Source organism: Eubalaena glacialis, chromosome 13, assembly GCF_028564815.1.
Source record: "Eubalaena glacialis isolate mEubGla1 chromosome 13, mEubGla1.1.hap2.+ XY, whole genome shotgun sequence".
NCBI classification, from domain to species: domain Eukaryota; kingdom Metazoa; phylum Chordata; class Mammalia; order Artiodactyla; family Balaenidae; genus Eubalaena; species Eubalaena glacialis.
In genome coordinates, this window is record NC_083728.1 from 56,796,467 (window position 1) to 56,815,636 (window position 19,170).

At 62.2% G+C, this 19,170-nt stretch overlaps 3 protein-coding genes across 3 annotated transcripts; 1 reads left to right on the forward strand and 2 right to left on the reverse strand.

Annotated features, from left to right (window-relative positions):
- Positions 1-372: 372 nt before the first annotated feature.
- LOC133103571 (ubiquinol-cytochrome c reductase complex assembly factor 4) lies at positions 373-1,382 on the reverse strand. Its single transcript, XM_061209010.1, has 2 exons — positions 1,282-1,382; positions 373-1,205 (listed from the first exon to the last, which is right to left on the reverse strand). Exons 1-2 carry the CDS (start codon positions 1,311-1,313, stop codon positions 830-832), a joined length of 408 nt encoding a protein of 135 aa, XP_061064993.1. The 5' UTR covers positions 1,314-1,382; the 3' UTR covers positions 373-829.
- Positions 1,383-9,246: 7,864 nt separating this feature from the next.
- PERCC1 (proline and glutamate rich with coiled coil 1) lies at positions 9,247-10,056 on the forward strand. The gene has a single exon (XM_061208769.1). It carries the CDS (start codon positions 9,247-9,249, stop codon positions 10,054-10,056), a length of 810 nt encoding a protein of 269 aa, XP_061064752.1.
- Positions 9,959-18,487, reverse strand: CCDC154 (coiled-coil domain containing 154). Its single transcript, XM_061208768.1, is given in 18 exon segments — positions 9,959-10,847; positions 10,965-11,152; positions 11,450-11,536; positions 11,969-12,086; positions 12,459-12,535; positions 12,610-12,729; positions 13,758-13,895; positions 13,974-14,100; positions 14,450-14,571; positions 14,654-14,782; positions 14,855-14,956; positions 16,669-16,792; positions 17,143-17,238; positions 17,565-17,611; positions 17,799-17,856; positions 17,858-17,974; positions 18,063-18,282; positions 18,397-18,487. Coding segments are annotated over 18 exon segments (1,962 nt in total). The 5' UTR covers positions 18,407-18,487; the 3' UTR covers positions 9,959-10,765.
- Between the last annotated feature and the right edge of the window lie 683 nt (positions 18,488-19,170).

The window sequence follows — 19,170 nt, forward strand, 5'->3', positions numbered from 1 at the left end:
CCACTAGAACCTTAAGTAAATAAAATCTTCCCTTTTATGCATCTTGTATTTAATCCAGAATTAAGAAAGTTTCCTACTAAGCAGTACTTGAAAACATATCATTTACATACCCAAAATATTGCCTCTAAGTTGTCCATAAAAATATTTATCAATGTTATTCCACTCAGTAAGTTGTTGCCTTGCTAAAATTAAAAACTGGAAGAGAGATGAGAAAGCGTTCCACAATTTACATTTAGGTTTCTTTCCTCAGTTCCTATTCTGGAAAAAACAAACAAACAAACAAAGGAACTGAAAAGACTAGAAGGCTCCCTTTTTTAAATGAAATGCAAAAAAAAAAAAAACAACAACAACAACATTGGCTTAATTCCACATTACCAAATTAATATTTATTGTTAGTCTGTTAAACTAACATCAATTTATACACATCACGGTACATTGTAAAACAAAACGTTTAACTCTTCTGCCAGTTATTCTGTCTCAGAAAGCAAATGACCTGCAAAGTGGATCACACTGGATTACAAGTGTCACCAGCATCCCTTTGGAAACGTGATAATGTTGTACAAAGACATCACAAATCCAACAGCACACGCTGCAACCAAAACCCTTTCTATGGACCTGAAAAGTCTTTTGGACGTATTCGATGGCAACAAGTATCAGGCAAAGAGCCGGTGCCGATTTGCTGACATTCTGCTTTGCCTTCAACGAGTCAGCTTTGCCAGGCGCGCCATCCACGTCCTTCAGTCGGGACGCGCGTAACCAGGACAGAAACGGTCAAACGCGACGTCAAAGCCTAAAGACTGAGATCTGTTCCCTCGCTGCTGGCACCCCATTAAGTTCTCGCCCCATGGGCCACCGGAGTTCCAGGCTCTTCAGAACGAGCGCTGGGCTCCGGTACCTCTTCTTCCAACATCCGTCTCAACCACCGGTCCGCGCTGGTCTCCTGCCTAAAGAAGCACCAGATAACCAGAACCATGAGGCACAGGCTGAAGGGCAGCACCCTCCACCAGGGCCGCTGCTGCTCCCTTCCCAGGGAGTGCTTCACTGTCCAGCGGAACGGGATGGCTTTGCTGGAGGAAAACTGAAGGGGGCGGTTAGGGTCATCCTCTTCCTCACCCTCGGCCGCGGGCTGGGCACGAGCCCGGCCACCGGGCGGAGGATGCAGGCTTCGGAAAGGCCAGCGCACGAGCCTCAGCACCCGGAGGGCCCTGGAAGAGAGAGAACAGTGAGCGCGCCCGCCCGCCGCTCTCACCCTAGGTCCCGCCGAGACCGCGCGGAGCTCACCCAGCAGCCGGCGCACACAGCACGCAGTTCATCGCAACCCCGGCTCCGCACTCGGCGCCGCCGCGCCCAGCATCGCGTCACTTCCGTCGCGCGAAGCCGGAAGCCGCGCGCTGTTCCTGGCCTCCGCTCACGACTACAGAACGTGGACCCACTCGCGCAACGGAAATGACTCACGTCCTCCGGCGGCCTCTTCCGTCGCAGGCCCGCCCCCGGCCGGCAGCGCGGGCATGCCGGGAAATGTAGTTCGCTGCCGGCCCAAAGAGGAACTAGCGGGCAGGTTCCTAGGCTTCCGCGCCGGCCTTGAGGCCGGCCGGCGGGGACGGGATGCTGGCGTCGTCCTCCGACGAGCTCGCCTCAGCGCGGGTCTCACCGTCGGCCGGGCTCGCCTGAGATCGGCGCCCTAGGCCCACACTCCACACCCCTCCCGCCGGGCAGGCGCAGCCCCTGAACGCCTCCTCCCCGCGGCCTCGCGACGCCGCTTTGCTCTTTTCATTGGATTTTCAGCCACGGAGTCATCTTGTCCCCTCGACTAGTGTCCCCCGCCCCATGGCCGCGGACCCTCACCCAGCCCTGGCGCGTTGTGTTGCTCTGTGCTGCGCACGAATAGCCGCGTCTACACCACCCACCCTGCGGGACAGGCATTTCTGCGCACTGCTCAGCTGCAGGGCCGCCATCCCTCACCCACCGCAGCAGGGCACGCCCACGGCTGTCACCGGGAAGCCAGCAGGCACTCGGACAAGTCTCTCCAGGCCAGCGGAACCACCAGTGCAGAGCCTAGCACGCCATCATCTTTGTGGATGGAGGCTGCAGCCTGCTCGGGGGGGAACCTTCCCATCCACCTTCAGGAGTCAGGCCGGGAGGGTCACCCTCGGGCTGTCCTGGGACTTCCTGTCTACCCGGTTCCCCAGTTGACTTCATAGGGAAGCTGCTGGAGCCTTCTGCCTTCAAGGCAAACTAGCCCTGGCTCTGCTGAGCCGTCCTGTCTGGAGACCACATAGGAGCACCCAGGCATCATCACAGACTCTGTGGAGATGTGGGGGTGTGCTGGGGGGGGGGGTTTGACGGTGACAAAATCAGGTTAGGAGGCCACCTTGTGAACTGTGACGACTGGAAAAAAAAAAAAAAAAGCACAACGTGAGAGTTTTTCTGCCAGTTTTTGCCAGAACACAAAGGGCCTCATTCCTGATCTCTGCCCTGAACTCCTTTAAGGGTGTGTTGAAGGTCAGTGACTGCAGTGGCAGGTGACTTCATTCTTGTAGAACCAGGTGACAAGCGACAATTTTTAGTTGGCAGCTGTAATGTGCTGCCTCCTGGTTCAGAATCTTTGCCTCTGGAGCATCTCCTGCACCTGCTTTCTGGCAGGAGAAGCACCAGCCTCGGGACCAGTTCTTCACCCCTCAGGAAGTCTAGAGACACTTAAGCAAGGGTGGCGGGCTGGAGGTGTTCCCAGCTCAGCAGCATCTGGGAGATCTCCCCACCCTGGGAAGCCCAAACCTGGACGCCTGGTGGTGGCTCAGCTGCAAAGCCAGGACTGTGTTCAGAGCTACTGTGTCAACAGAGGCACCTGTGTGCCCACATCCTCCTCACTGGGCCCCGCCTCACCTGTTCCACCCCAGAACCCCACCCAGAATCACTGCCAAACCAATTCGACCACAGGGAACCCCAGGAGCACCTACTGTGGGCAGGAGGATGGACCAGAATCATTCTGGTGTGCAGCCTGTAGGGCTTCCTGGAGGAGGTGGAGATCAAAGAGGCCTGAGGTTGGGGTGGAGCTGCTGACTGCAGCTGATGCAGCCACCTGGTTGGTATGTTTTAGGGCATCTGGGCACAAGCTGCCCTGGGACAGCAGAGGGGGGTGCAGAGCTGGGGGTCAACGGCAGGGGCTAGGGCTTCACCCCCAGGCAGGGCAGCCTCCAAAGGGTCACTAAACCTGTCCCACTGCCTTGGATGGGTGACAGAAATAAGACACCTCAGACAGGCACCCCTCGAGCCTCTGCTTCCTCAGCTGTAAAATGGGCATCTCCTGTCCTTTGCAGGCTGCTTCCAGGACTGGTGCTATGCCTGGGAAGCCCTCTGCCGGTCCCTGGGACAGCTGTTAAGACTGATAAGGGGACGGCATGGAAATGTCCTTCCATTCTGAGGCAGTGGAGGGCTCCTTTACTGCCATCAGGCTCCTAGGGTGCTCTGAGGCCAGAGTCTGGGAGGAGCAGCGCAGGCCCACAACAAAGACTTAGCAAATCCACATGTCCAGTGGACCTCTCCTCTGTCCCCAGGTCCTGCTGGCACTGGTCTCCATTCTAGGTGAAGGCATGATGCAAAGGACGTGGGTCCTGCGGAGTCTGAGGAGGACAGCAGGCCTTGATCTCTGGGAGCTGGCCTGGTGCTCAGAGCTGGGCTCTCCTGTAGGACGTAAACAATTTCAGAGAACATCAGTGTTGGACCAGGCCTCTCCGTGACCATGGTGGCTCAAGACCCCTTTATAATCACATCTGAACACAGGCAAAACATGGAAGTGGCCCAAAAAAGACCAAATACCCCCTTCCTGGCTGATGGGAGGGACCCTGGTCCTTTACCAACCATGGCTGGAGCCTTGCCTCATCTGCCCTCCTTCTGGATAAGATGTATTAAAGATGCTATACTGGGTGGAATGATGTCCCTCCAAATTCTTATCCCCCTGGAGCCTCAGCACGTGACCCTATTTGGAAATAGGGTCTTTGTGGATGTAATTAGTTAAAACTATGTCATAATGGATAGGGTGGGCCCTAAATGATGTCCTTATAAGAGGAAAAAAGACCCAGAGACGCACAGGGGAGCAGGCCATGTGAAGAGGCAGGCAGAGACTGGAGTGATGCGGCCACCAGCCAAGGAACGCAGAGGACTGCCGGCTACACCAGAAGCTAAGAGAAAGGCCTGGAACAGATTCTCCCCCAGAGCCTTCATGGTTTCAGATTTCTGGCCTCCAGAACTGTGAGAAAGTAACTTCTGTTGTTTTAAACCACCAGTTGGTGGTCCTTTGTTATGGCAGCCCTTGGAGACTGATACAGATGCCCAGTCACAGTTACCCTGCTTGCTGACAGCACACAGCCCAGAGCAGAGCCCCTCACCCAACAATGGCTGAACCCAGAGCCCTTTCTAACGCCCGCCTCCTGAGACACCCACGTTCCGGGCTGTGAATTCTCCCTTGCTTAAACCCACCTTGTTCAGTGACACGTGTGTCCCTGGCAGCCTCTGGCTGGAGGGCGACAACAGCCCCAAATGCTGTGGTTTGCTTGACCCTCTGATGCGGTGGAGCCCAGAGTGGGAAAAGCCACAGCCAGATGCGGCCGGTGACCCGGTGTCTCCAGGGCCCTCCCCTTCCTGACCCCAGCAGTCTCGGCAGGGCACTGGGTGACAGGTGCCCAGCACTGCCAGCGATGCCGCTCTTGTCCAAGGTCCCCCTCCTCCCAGAGGCATAAACCAACACCTCAGTCTTCATTATCTCAAAGCACACAGAGAAACCTCACACGAGGACTAATGTCCCACTAATGGGAGGGAGGCTGCAGCCCTTGTGTGCCTGATGGCGGGAGTAATTTACTGTAGCGCCACTTGAGAGCTGACATATTGGAGCTATTGATTTTCCCTGGGAAGATCAATATGGGGTGCATGGGGACAGGCAGGGCCACCACCTTCGGAAAGGCAGAGCCTTTCTCCCAGGGGCTGAGGCCTGACAGCAGGGGTGGGGGCTGGTGGGGGCAGGGTGGGCACAGAGCTCTGAAGGCCCCATGCTGCCCACAATGGGGGCCTGGCTGGGAGCAGATGCCAGGGCATATGCTCAGGCCCCAAGCCTGGCAGCCTGAGTGCCTCAGCCCCCAGCCCCACCCAGGAGCCCCCATGGGCACAGGGGACTTGGGACACCCATGCCACTTGGCCTGGCAATGGCTGGCCACCCAATACCGGCTGGACATGTGTGGGCAGTGATTCTGGGAAAGTGGGTCTCTCCACCTACCCAGGGTACCCCTGGCTGCCATAACCCAGCCCAGCCTCACCTGTAACAAAAGCTGGAGTTCAGCCTCCACCCACCAGACTCCTGTGTCTATCTTGAGCATGGCTCTGACTCAGGAGGGGCAAGGAAGGGGGTATTTCCATTAAGACCCAAGATCTGCTTCTTGAATCCCTCTCATGCCTGTCTCCCACCCTTACCTCCACACACTGTGCCTTGTTAGGCCCCATCGTTGATCGCTAGGACTGGTGCAGTGGCACCCTCCCCAAGTCTCCGGTCTCAGGCCTCCTGTGTCCAAAGGCCCACCCCACACTGTGCTGCTGAGGTTCCTCTCCCCAAACACCTGCCTGCTCTGGGTTCTCCCCGACTCTAGAACTCTCCATCCTAGACTGGGGTTTCCTCCTTGTCTCTGGTCAGGCAGAAAAAAGCACTGGGATTCTGCCACCGGAGGACAAGGGTCTGGCTGTCTGTGGACAGTCTTCCCACAGCTGGCACGAATGGACACCTCGCTGGGTCACTCTTGGGACCCAGAGCCCCTTCCACAGCCCCAGTTCCACTGACTGGGAGCCTGAGGCAGAGGCCAGGATGGAAAAGTGGGACTGTGGGGTGGGGGGTGAAAACCACCCTGGGGCCTCTTTCCTGCAAAAGCCCCACTGCCACTCTGCGATTTGGTTCCAGTGATGCTGGGAAGAGCTGAGGCCCTGGCCGACTTGGCTCCCAGTACAGGAGGAAGGTCCGAGCTCCAGGGCCAGGCCAGGAGGTCCTGTGTGCCACCCACCCCACTTTCCAGCCAACGCTTCCAGCTCTGGGCTTCCTGTTGCTGCTGAAACAGGGAGCACAAACTGAGTGGCTTAAAACAACACTGATTTGTTGTGCAGTCCTGGAGGTCCAAGGTCCCAAGTGGGTTTCCCTGGCCCCAAATCAAGGTGTCTGCAGGGTTGCGCCCCGAAGGCTCCAGGGGAGAATCTCCTTGTTTTCCAGATTTTAGAGGCTGCTCCATTCCTTGGCTTGCAGCCCCTCCACCTTCAAAGCCAGCAGTGACCCTCTGCTTCCGTCGCCACAACTCCCCCCACCCCCACTCGGACCCTCCTGCTTCCCTCTGTGACACACAAGCCCACTGGATAATCCAGGGCCATCTCCCATCTCAGGGTCCTTACCTCAGTCACCTCCGCTGGGTCCCTTTGCCAAGTGGGGTGACGACGCAATTCCCAGGGATCAGGGTGTGGACATCTTTGGGGCCATCACTCAGCCGACCACAGGGGTGCAAGCTCCTCGCGATCTGGTTCCTTTCCAGGCTGTCCCCTCTGCTGGAACACCTTTACTTCCCCCGGCTTGGCTGGGTGAGCACCTGCCCCATCAGCGCCTGCAAACCACCTCCTTCGTGAAGCCCCTCCTCTGGCCACAAACGCCAGGACCTTCTCCATGACAGGGCTGCGTCTCACCTTCCTCAGCCCGGCCCCTGTGCCCAGCACTTCCCTCGGGCCCCTGAGGCCCCACCCTGCGGGGCTGACCCCAGCCCGGCCAGTCTCCAGCCCCTTCCCAGACCCCGGCCCTGGCTGTTCCCGATAGGCAGCAGTGGGCACTGCAGCTACAGCCAGGACAGCTGCTGAGGTCCAGCCCTGGGTCCTGGGCAGGTCATGGTGGGCGCTCCCTGGGCTGGCAGAGGGGCAGGGGCCGTATCTGGGCAGAGAGGGATTCTGGGGTCCCAGCAGTCCTGGGGAGCCACCGGGGACCCCAACCCCCAGCCTCCCCCAGGTCTTGGCTGTCAGAGAGAGGCTGGCTAAGGCTGGGGCAGGGCCGACCCACAACCAGGACCTGGCAAGTGTCATCAGACCCCAGGGTATCAGGACAGAACTGTGGCTGTGGCCGAGGTCGGTTTCCGGGGACGGGGAAACTTGGACTGGACTCATGGGACTCATGGTGAAGGGGCTGTAATGATGGGTGGTAACCACAGTGAGGACGCCCCCGGGCAGGACCCACGGGGCTGGAGGGGCCACTAAGCCCCTTAAAGGAAGGCACAGGAGCTAAAAAAGAAGCCAGAGAAGGGAGGTGTCACCTCAGCCTGGACGTGGGGACGAAGCCCTTGGGGCAGCAGTGATTCAATGGGGTTTGTTGCAAATGCACCTGCAGCTCTGGAACAGTGGGAAGTGGCAGGAGGGGGCTGGGCAGGGGCTCCGGGGTCCCCACCTGCATAAACCCACCACCTGGGCCCTGGCTGGTGGTCCCTGGCCCTCCTGGGGCTTCCCAGGTCCTGCTGCTGGCCCAGAGCCTGTTCACCCAGAGCACTGCAGAAGCAGGATGTCCTCTAGAGAAGGCTACTCCAGGAGTCAAAATAGCATGAAATTTAATTTTCCGCCTATTTGACAAGGCTTGGTCGGGGCCCCAATCAGTGGCGGAGATAAGGGTCCTCGGCCCCGGGTGTGAGCCAGCTGGGCGAGCGGCAAACACTCCACGGTCCCCCGGGCAGGCTGAGGCTCCCCCCAGCGGGGCCCTGGTTGCCGGGCGCTAAAGCAAACGGGCTCTATTTGCCCAGTCTGCGATGACAATGCAGTCACCAAATATTTGCCAGCCGGGCCAGCCACAGAGCTTGGCTATAAATGCTTGAGCCCAGGTGGAGGTGGGCCTGCCCAGCGGGAGCTGCAGGCCTCGGCAGGTAGGAGCCAGGCTGGGCGGTGGGCGGGAGGGTGCTGGTGGCGGAGGTCCTGGGAAGGCAGTGGGTTCCTCTGCCCTGGTGGTCTTTGGGGACCACCCACCCACGGGGAGGGGTCAACAGCAGGGCTGAGCGGAGCTGGGTCATCGAGGTGGGACGGCCAGGGAAAGGAGGGCACCTGAGTCTTGGCTCCCCACCATGGGCCATGCCCACGCCCAACGCTGGGGCCACGGTTCACCCCAACAGAGAAGAGGGGCCCTAGAACTGCAGAGCGTGATGGCAGGGAGGAGGGGGAGGTCCGAGAGGCCCCCCTGACTCTGAGGGCAGCCTGTGGACTTCCCTCCCCTCCCCCCACATGGGGAGTGGTTTCCTGAAGCTGGGAGCCCCCCCTTCTCTCTAACCCCCCTTCCCTTTCTTCCTCCCCCTTGCCCAGGGCTCCCGCTAGAAGGCCTCCTGGTCCAAGGGCTGGCCCACCTGCCTCCCTGCAGTGGAGGAGCTGGGGCCCTGTTCTGGGGGCGGCCTCCCACGTTCACAATCAGCTCCCCTAATCCCACCCCCTCCCTGGTCCTGCCAGCCCCCCCACCCATCCCCAGGTTAGAGATGCTAGAGGTGACCTCACCACCCCCCCACCCCCGACAGGGAGCACAGGGAAGCCTGCAACTGTGGGGACAGAGAAATGGCTCTGCCCTCCCCCGAAGACCCCCGGAGCTCACCCTCACAGCCCCTGAAGCCTCTGAAGCCCCCAAAACTGCAAGGGACAGAGCACCCAGGTCGAGGCAGCCAGGCCCGGCTCCTGGGCTCAGCATGGGTACTTCAGGCACAGAGGGACCCTGCCAACCACAGACACTCAGGGAGGGGGTGTGCCAAGGGGGTCCCCCACCACCCTGCACCTGGGCAGACTCTACGTCAACAAGCCTGTTTATCAAGAGCTACAGCGACCCTGAGCTGGGACGAGGGCTCTGCTCTCCAGGCCCCAAACCTGCCCGAAGCCCAGCCCCTGGGCCGGCTCCCTTCCCACCTGCCCTGCTTCTCTCTCTCCGAGTCACTATTCCAACAGCACTGTCAGCCACCCTCCCTACAGGACAGGATGTACCCTCCTCTGGCGGGTGACTGAGGCCTGCACCCTGCAGCTCACCCCTGCCACGCGCCCCCGCCAAGTGCCCACCACCTCCGTCTCTCCAAATGTCATCTGCCTCTGAGCTCAGCGCCCGCCCCAAGCCTGCAGTGACTATTCCCCTAGGAGGGCTGCAGGCCTTGACCGCTAACCTGTCCCCTCTCCGCCTCCCTCCCCAGCTAGCGCCCACTGCCCGAGAGCCCCCAGAAGCTCGGCGGAGAGATGGCCGCGGGCGTGATCTGGCCTCTCTGTGACTTCCGGCTGCCTCTGCCGTCCCACGGGCCCTTCCTGCCCTCAGACCCGGAGCCCCTAGACACTTCTGAGGAGGAGGAGGAGGAGGAGGAGGAGGATGCGGAAGAGGAGCTGGAGGTCGAGGGGCCAGAGGGCCACAGCCCGGCCCCCCAGAGCTCAGGTTGGGCCCCAGAAGTGGCCCCTCTGGACCCCAGTGGCCCAGAGACGCCGCTGCAGCTCCTGCGGTTCTCCGAGCTCATCAGTGGAGACATCCAGCGGTACTTTGGCCACAAGAACCGGGGGCAGGACCCCGACGCCTGTGACATCTACGCTGATGTCCACACGGCCAGCAGCTCAGCCAGGGAGCTCTCCTGCGCCAACCTGGTGCGCCTGGCCCAGGGCGAGGCCCCAGAAGACAACGAGGCCACTGAGCCCGGGGTCTGCTCCCCTGGGGCCCCTGAGGGGCAGGCGTGCGGGCCGGGCCTCGGTGGGGAAGGGCCACAGCCGCTGGGACCCCTGGCCGAGCTCTTCGACTACGGGCTGCGGCAGTACTCGGGGCCCAGGGCTGCGGCCGGCCACCGACTCAGGCTGGAGCACAAGTATGGCCACATCACCCCCATGACCCAAAGGAAGCTTCCCCCCTCCTTCTGGAAGGAGCCGGCACCCAGCCCCCTGGGTCTGCTGCACCCCGGCACGCCTGACTTCAGCGACCTGCTGGCCAGCTGGTCGGCAGAGGCCGGCCCCGAGCTGCTGGGTTGGGGGGGCCAGGCCCTGGAGGGGGTGCAACTGGCCGAGGCCTAGCGATTGAGCAAGGATCAGTGGGGGTGAGCTGAGGGCAACAAGGGTCCGGACTCTCCTTATTGCTGTCCTGAAAGGAGCCCTCGGGGACCTCCAATCAGGGCAGCCACCAGGGGACAAATCAGCTCAGGTAGGGACTTCCCAGGCCAGGGCAGGGAATGGGCAGGGGCCACCCAAGAGCTCTGCCCACAGGAGGGAGGATGGGGCAGGAGCTGCAGCCTCTTGGAGGCAGTGGGCTCAGGGCGTCTACACGCTGGCAGTGGGCAAGCCACATTTCCTCAAAGACCAGCCCCCAAAGTTCCAGTCAGTGGTGAAGGGCAGCCCTCCACACTGCCCGCCCAGCTGGCCCCAGGGTGGTCCCTCCTCGTGGCACCCGCGGCAGGTGGCAGGGCCAGCTACCATGGGGGTGAGGGCTTTCTTGGAGGGGCAGGAAGGGGGTCACCGTCTGAGTGGCCAAGCTAACGCGCTGTTGGCTCCGGGTGGGGCTCGGGCCGCAGTGCCTGTGGGTGGGAGGCCCTGGGGAGCGGTGGGGCCTGGGGCTCAGCAGCCAGGACAGGAGCAGGGGTTCTGGGAGTCTAGGGAAGGTCCTCTTGGCCACTCCCCTGCCCAGGGTCTCCTGAACCCCTGGAGGGAACTCCAGCCTCTGACAGGCGTGGGGTGGGCATGTTTATTTCTGGGAAAGGGGCAGGGACGAGAGCTAGTGGGCGGGCTTCTAGCCGAGGGGCTTCTCCCAGACCGCCCTCGGCCTCCGCCGAGCCGCCAGCTTCATGAGGACCGCTTTCCACTGCAGCCACCTGCCCAGAGACACAGCTCACGGCCCGGACCCTGCCTTCGCCCACTGCCCTCGGGGTCCGCCCAGCCCCGAACCCGGGCCTGGAGGGGGCTCTGGAAGGCGGCTCCCCGCTGCCCACCTCACGGCCTGATACACGCCCCAGTGGTTCACGGGGACCACCTTGTCAGGGACCACGTCCTTGATGAAGAACTGCTGCCTCACCAGGGACATGAGGACCCTCCTGCTGCCTAGCGTCAGGGCCCAGGGGCCCTCCTCGCTCCACAGGTGCATCACGCTTGACCGCAGAGTGGCCATCTCCTCCGTGCGCTGTGGACGCAGGAATCAGACCAGAGGGGTGGGACAGCCAACGGGATTTATCTCCCTCTGGGCTAGGCTGGGCCTTATCTGCCCGGAAACTCTGCTTGGGCCAGACACGCAGACAGACGGCTGGGCAGACCAAAAAGCTAGGGGGTGGCCAGGCTGGGGGTGGTGAGGGCAGCTGGGAGTCAGGCTCTGCACAGAGAAAGGCGGCCCACCCACAGGGCCTGGTAAGCCCTGGAGCTTGGGTGGGGGGGTGGGGGGGCGGTGGCACGGCTAGGGCCCAGTTCAGGGGCCACCTCTCACCCGCTTGGTTTCTGTATTAAACTTGAGATTCTGGATGGTCTTGTTGTCCTGGATGCTGCTTTCCAACTTCATCATTTGGTTCTGAAACTAAACATGGCCCCCATTCGTGGGCACAGACGCAGGAAGTCTGCAGACCTGGGGGCGGCCCCCGCCCTAATCACTCGTGGCAGGAGCCGGCCTCCGACACATGGGTCCTCACCCCTCAGTGGGAGCCAGCCTCATCACTCAGCCCGATGACAAGGGGGGACCCGGCCAGAACTCAGGGCTGCTCTTTTCACTGACTGCTGATGCACCTCAGCATCTGGGGGCTCCAGACAGGAGCCCCAACTTGGTACTTCCAGAGGCTGATATGTGCAGAGCCACCCAGCAGGACGGCTGGTTCCATGAGCCTCGCCCCCCACACTCCCAGGGGGGTGTCCTGGATCTGAGCCTCCCTGGGTTGGGGGAGGTCTGCCCCTGTCTGAGCCAGCCCCCAACCGCCCCCCGCCGAGTGTGCCAGGCCCAGGGGCCCAGGGGTACCGTGGCCAGCTTGCCCTGGATCTCGGCGATCTTCCGCCCGGGGTTGCCCTCTCTGAGCAGCTGCACAGAGGACAGCAGAGCAGCCAGCTCCTGCCTCACGGCCTCGCCCTCGAACTCTCTGTGAGCACAGGAGGCCGGGGCTGCCGGGCTCTGGGGGGCATCTGGGGGGTGGGGCAGCTGGAGGGAGGAGGCCCTGGGCAGAGCATAGGGTGCTTGGCACTGCCGCCCCGCCAGTGGGCACTGGGGGGTCCCCAGCAGGTGACAGAGTGAAAGGCTGCCCCCAGCAGGGGCCAAGCCCAAAGCTGGGCCAGGCCTGGGGTGGGGAGGGGTCGGGGCTGCCACAGGTGCAGGGGCTTGGGGAGGATCGACCACTGTCAGGAAGCCCTGTGAAGCAGCAGGGTCGTTCTGAGACGGCTGTGCCCTCTTGCGGTGGGACCAGCCCAGTCCCTGAAGGTCCTGCCAGGCTGTGACAGGGAGCCGGGGGCCTCACCTGGCTTTGGCCTCGGCGGAGATCTTGAGGTCTGAGTCACTCTTGTGAAGGATGCACCTGTCGGCGACAGCCTCTATCTAAAATGCGGAGCCGGTGGGCGGCTCAGGGTGGGCACAACGGGGAGGCGGAGGCCACCCCAGCCCTCACCCACCTCCTGGGGCAGGATGTTCACTCTCTGCTGCACCTCCCGTAGATGCGCCTGAGCCTCCTCTCGACACCGGGCCAGGCCTTCCCGCCATCGCTGCTCTGCAACTCCCCACTCACTCTGTACCTGGGGCGCGGACACCAGTGAGGGCTGGAACCCGCCCAGAGAGGGAGGGTGGACAGGCAGACAGACTGGCCCCACTGGAGCCATAGTCAGACCTGAGATGGCCAGACCCACGCAGCAGAGCTCCTGGAGGGCACAGGGTCCCCGCCTCAACTCGGAGCATGTCCACACTGACCGGACACAGCCCGGGTGGCCTGGCCTGGCACAGTCTGGGTGCCCCGGTCCTCCCAGACAGGGCCACCAGGCTGAGCAGAGCCACATCCCTAAGAAGGCCTGGCTTCACTCCCTCCCCTGAGCCAGACCCAGCTGCCTGTGAGTCGGCAGCGACAGAGAACAGGCAGCCGGACTACACGCACAGGATGGGGGACCCAGCCCCGCTGCCAAAGGGTGTATACCTGTGTTCACGACAGCACTAAGGGCATCAGAAGGACACCAGCTCAGTGTCCATCAGCTGACAAATGGATAAGCAATGGTCCATCCACACAGTGAAATGTGACAGCCATAAAAAGGAAAGGAGCACTGACACATGCCACAAAGTGGATGAACCTCAAACACGGAACGTTCAGCGAGAGAAGCTCACAAAAGGCCACAGAGCATTTGATTCCATTTATACGAAATGTCCAGCACAGGCAAATCCAGAGAGACGGAAAGCAGACCAGTGTTTGCCAGGGGCTGGGAGAGGGGGTGTGACCTCTAATGCACGGGGTTTCCTTTTGGGGGGATGGAAAAGTTCTAAAAGTGATTGTGGTGGTGGCTGTATGACTCTGAATACACAAAGAACCACGGAAGTACACACTTTGAAAGGGGGAATTGTCTGGTGTGTGCACTGAACCTCAATAAAGCTGTTAGAAAAAGAGCAAAAAGAACCCAAAGGAGTAGGCTGCTTTGCTGGTCACTCAGTGGAGACCCCGTGTGGTTGGGGCCCTGGGCCTTGTGGACAGCTGTTGGGTGGGTTGGGACCCGCCGCCCTGAGGGGCAGCAGGATCCCTCCCATCTAGGTGCGCCTTCCCCGGGCTGCTCTGTGCACTCACCTCGCACAGCCTCAGGCTCAGCGTCTGCTCCTGCAGGTCCAGCCTCCAGCTCAGGGCCAGGAAGTGGTCACTCATGTCCTTCACCTGCCTGACCAGCTCAGCCACGGACACCTCCAGGGCCTGGCTCTTCTCTCGGAGCTGTGGGAGGCCGGGCTGAGTGTACTGCCTGCATAGACGGGGAACCCTGCGGGCCCGGCCCTGGCCCTGCCGCCTCACCAGCTCCAGGGCACTGTGCATCTCCTGCTGGGCCAGCTCGCTGGCCAGCTGCATGGCCTCCAGGCTCTCCTGCAGGTAGGTAGCCAGCTCCCCGACCCGGCTGTTCTCCAACTGCCCCTTAGCATCCCTGGGGGTGGGTGCCACTGAGAGAGACTGTCCCTCAGCCAAGGCTGGCCCACCCCTTGGCATTGGGCCAGGGCAGCGAGCCCGGCTACTGGCTTCAGAACCTTACAGGTGGCCCCAGGGAGAGGATGAGGGTCATCACAGGGACCACCGAGACGGGGCTGTGTCCACCGCTGCCACTCAGAGCTCCCCCGCGAGGGACAGGCTCGGGGAGGGTTGGGAGCCTCCCACTAAAGGGCAGCTTCTCTGCCCCAGGGCACCCCACTGGGCCTCGAGCCAGGCTCAGGACGTTGGGGTCAGGGGAGCAGGGCCGTTCTCACCTGCCCTGCCTGAGGCCCCGCTCGGACACCCACCAGGCCTTCTGCTCGGCCAGCAGGACGTGGCTCAGCGATGCTTGGTTCTGACGCACGAACTCGGTCAGCTGGACCACAGCCTTGTCCAGGCCCCGACACTGCTCCAGGAGGTGGCACTCTTCCTGCTGCCGGGCAGAGGCAGCCTGAGACCTGCCCAGCTCCAGCAGGGGCCCTGCCCATGCCGGTGCCCGCCATGCCACCCACCTGCCTCTGCCCCTGCAGGGCCCGCGTGCGCTCTGCGTCCAGCTCCCGGAGTTGCTGCCACTTGCTCTCCAGCTCCTCCCGCAGGCTGCTCTCCGCCCGCAGCCGTGCGCTCTCTGAGGCCTTCATCCTCTGCGGGGAGACCCCGCCCGCCGTGAGCTGGGGAGAGGGGGACTGGTTGCCCTGCCGCCGGCAGGCACCTACCTTCTCCAGGGCCAGAAAGCTCTTCTGCAGGAAGCTGCATAGCTTGGCCTCCCTCTTGAGAAAGCGGAGGCTCATCTCCTCCCTGAGCTTGGTCATCTGGGCCTGTGGAGTGGGGGCCACATGGTCACCGTGCACCTCTCCATGGGCGTCCCCCTCGCCCATCCCCATACCCACAGCGCCATCGGGGACTTGCTGTTCTCCTGCCCAACCATCTCTGTCGGAGGGGACCCTGGTCCCGTGTGCCCTGCAGGGGTGGGCCCGTCACACCCTCCTCAGGAAGGAAGGCAGGGCAGGCAGGGGCCATATGTCCCAGAGAGCCAGGCGCAAGGGCTGTGAAGGGTCTGAAGGCCACGCTCCACGGGCCCAGGACACACATGGTCCTCACAGTGACTGCCAGACCCCACCAGGGAGGCGGCAGAGCAGCCATCGGATCATACCCCTGCCAGGAGCCCCGGGCAAGGAGGCTGAGTGTACATGTGAGCACACGCTCACACATGAACACACACTCATGCACGTGTGCACATCCCCGTTCACACATGTGCACACACACACTGTCTGCCCTTGCCCTCCAGGCCCAGGGTGGGACCCCTTCTCTCTTCTCCCTCCATCAGCTCCTTTCCTGCTGCACCAAGGGTCTGGATGCGGGAGATGGGGGTCTAGGCCCACAGGCACGAGGCACCCTCTCCACGGCCACAAGTCCTTCTAGGGCCGGGAGGGCTGCCCACAGCCCAGAGCAGGTGTGCCCTTAGCCCCCACCAGCCTCCCTGCCCCATGCAGGGTGACCCGGAGCAGGGCTTGGCTGTTTCTGTAAAGAACCAGAAGGCAGAGGTTTGGCGTTTATGCGCCACAGGATCTCTGTCATAACCCCTCAGCTTTGTGGTTCCAGTGCAAAAGCAGCTGTGGGCAACAGTAAACAAATGGCCATGTGCCGATAAAACTTTATTCACAAAACCAGGCAGCAGCGGCAGGGCGCTGACCCCAGCCCCAGGGCGCACTTGGGGAGATGCGGGCCAGCCGGGCATCGGGGATCCCGGGCCCCGATGTTGCCTGGGGCCCCTGCCTCTCGATGGAGCCAAGGCACCAGCTTCCCACAGGGCAGCGGGAGGGGCACGCATGGAGCTGGGCAGCTGAGCTATGAGGGCAGCAGCTGGGGACGCGGCACAGTCCCTGGTCTCTATTTGCAGAGCTGAAGAGGCTGGGTCCAGAGGTGCCCCACCCTGGCCCCTGCCCCACCTTCTAGGCCACACGCACCAGCCCGGGAGCAGGGCCACCGGAAGACATGTCTTCAGGAAGGGACTTCCACTTTGCACGGAGGGAAGCATTGAAGCTGGAAATGGCCAAGGAAGGGGCCTCAGGCTATGAGATTCTATTTCTTGATCTGGGTGCTGATCACATGGGGAAGGGGAGGTGGGGCAGCAGTGGCCGCAACGGCACTCGTGCTAATGATGGACTTTCTGTGATGGAGGACGCACTCCACCTCAGCACAGCCAAATCGGCAGCCACCAGCCACAGGTAGCCACAGAGCACTGCAATGTGGCTCGTGTGACCAAGGAACTGAGTTTTAAATTGCAACATACAGAGCCACCCGTGGCCAATGGCCACCGTAGTGGACAGCGTAGGACTTGGGGGTCAGCCACCAGGTCCAAACACGTGAACGGAACCAAAAGGAGAGCTGGGGTGAAGGAAGACCCCAGCAGTGGAGAAGATGTGGGATAGGGAGAGCTGGGGGTCTCCTGCACAGACCGTCTTGCTGGCAGCTTGCTGGCTGCTGATGCCAGAGCCCTGCCTGGGCCTGCCCCTGGCCTCCCGGGTACCTGCATCCTGGCCACCTCATGGTCCACCCTCTGGCTGGCCTCCTCCTGGCTCTTCTGCAGGGCCCCACAGGTCACCTCCCGGTCCCTTTCCTCCTGCTTCAGCTTCTCGGTCAGCTCAGACAACCTAGGGGCAACGGCTGCAGGTCACAGCAGCCCAGTCGGCCAGAGGCCTGATGGGGAGCCTCAGGGAGGCTGGTGGGGCCCTGGACACCAAATCCTTTTCAGGCCAGGCCTGCATCCGGGGGGCCCAGGCTGACTTAGCAGGAGGTCCAACCCCGCCCGGGTAAACACACAGAGAGGCCAGAAGCCCACTCTGTGTCCCCACCTGGGACAGAGAGAGCTAGGCTCCCCGTGAGCATGACTGACGGGGAAGGGGAGGGGGTGGGGACCCTGGGCTGGAGGGTCACCTGCCCTCCTTGATGACTCCCACACGACCCTTCGGCGGGTCCAGAGACAGCTTCCTGAGGGGCCCACCTAAGGCGGGCCTCCTGCTCGGCGCCCTTCCGCTCAGAGTCCTGGAGCGCCTGCTTCCTCCTGATCTGGGTCAGGGCCTCCCGGATCTCCACCAGCCTGGCACACAAGAGCTGCTTCTGCCTGGGGCCTGCCCTGCCACCTCCTGGCAGCCAGGAGCAGGCTGGGCAGCCTTTGGTGTGGGGGTTCAGCCAAGGGGCCCAGCAGCAAGCCTTCTGCCCCTTTCCCAGGCTCCACAGCCTGCCGGGCTCCAGCAACCTGACCTTCTGGAGTTGGGCCGTGGATGTGTTTGCTTACCTGAGCAAGATACCAAATTGGAGGCAACAAAAGCCAGGGGCTGATGCCCAGGCTGGCCTGGCAGCAGCCGCTGCTTCCCCAAAGCCCCTCTTCCTCCTGTTAAGCCTGCTCCAAGGGTGCAGGGGCACCTCTTGTCCAGGGTCTGCATCTGGTTCTGGTTCTGCAGGCTGGGGAACTGCAAGGTGGAGGGGTGAGCTGAGTGCAGGCCAGAGGCCCTCCCAGCTCGACCAGCACGGACACGGGGGCCCACGGAGTGGGACCCGAGGCCCTGGCCTGAGCAGCAGGGGCTGAGTGGGGCTCAGGGTCCAGGAAACAGCTGCCCTGACACCCGGGGATGCCGCCTCCCAGCCGACGTGTCCCACCTGGAGAGCCTCCTTCTCGGGGGCCTGAGCCGCCTGCTGCAGCCTCTTCAGCTGAGTCCTGCAGCTGCAAGCAGGCGTGCACCTGCAGCAGCTCCCGCAGCAGGCTCAGCGTGGTGCGCTCGCAGCAGGCCTTGTGTCCCCGCAGCGACACCACCTCGGCCTGCAGGTCGGCCACCCTGGTGGGGTGAGGAACGGGCTGTGTCGGCTGCGTGTGCGGGGCACTGACTACGTGGCTCCCCCGCCCCTGGTCCCCAAGGGGCTCACCACTGCTCCAGCTGCTTCCAGCGCTTGGGGGCGTCCTGCTCTGTGACCGAAGCGGTGGACGGCAGGCAAATGGACTCATATCTCTCCGAGATCTCCTCCAGACTCAAGGGCTCGGAGCTGGCCAGCCCTTCCTCCAGGAGGAGCTCCAGGTCCTCCGGGGTGATGGTGCCCGGCTGGGAGGGTGGCGAGGTCCCTGACGAGGGGTTGCTGTCTGCCGGCTCTATAAGAAGGTACCTTGGGGTTTGCCTTTAGAGCCAACAGGGGGAGATGCTCGCAAATGTAGCCCAGGGTAACAGGGACCCAAAACCTTGCTGAGTGCGCCCACTGAGCTCACCGTGGCTCATCCCGCTGGGTCCCACAGCGAGGCCCAGCTCTCACTGTCCATGTAGGAAGCTCAGGCTCAGAAAGGTCCAGGGCCCCACCTGAGGACACAGCATTGGGCAGCAGGAATGGGACAGTGCCTGCCTGGCCAGCTCCAGATGGAGCGCCTGGGCTCTGAGGAGAGCTGGGGGTCAGGAAGCAAAGCCGTCCCACGTGGCCCAGACTCTCGTGCAGGCTCTTGCCTGGTGGTCCTCCCAGCTCTGCCTCAACTCATCTGATATAGCTTTACCGACAGCCCTGCCTGTGGTTTTGGCCGTTGCCAAGAAGCCCTGGGCCTAGCACCCCATGGCTGCCCACAGCTGGACCCCAGGGCGGTTGGGGGATGGGGGTAGGGGAGGGCGGAGGGAGGCAGGAAAAGTCAGAGCTGAAGGCTCTGGGATCCAGGGGGAGCACGTGAGGTGTGAAGTGGTAGCTCTGCCCTCACATCTCTCCTTCCAAGACAAAACCAAGGTAGGCAGGGCAGCGGGGGCTCTTCTGGAACCTTCTTTTTCTCACCAGAACCTCCTGACTTCACGGCCCAACTGCCGGTGGAACCTGAGCCCTCAGCTTTCCCATTCCGTCAAGGCCTCCCCAACTGCCCGTTTTTGGAAGGATCTGAGGGGGCACCACTTGGCCAGCCAGCAGGGGTGGCTGCTGGCCTGTCATAGGCAGGAGTCCCCTGGCCTGGGCAGGAAGGGAGGGAGGCCCAGGAGCAATCATTGGCCCTCTGGTCAGAGAACCCGAGCAG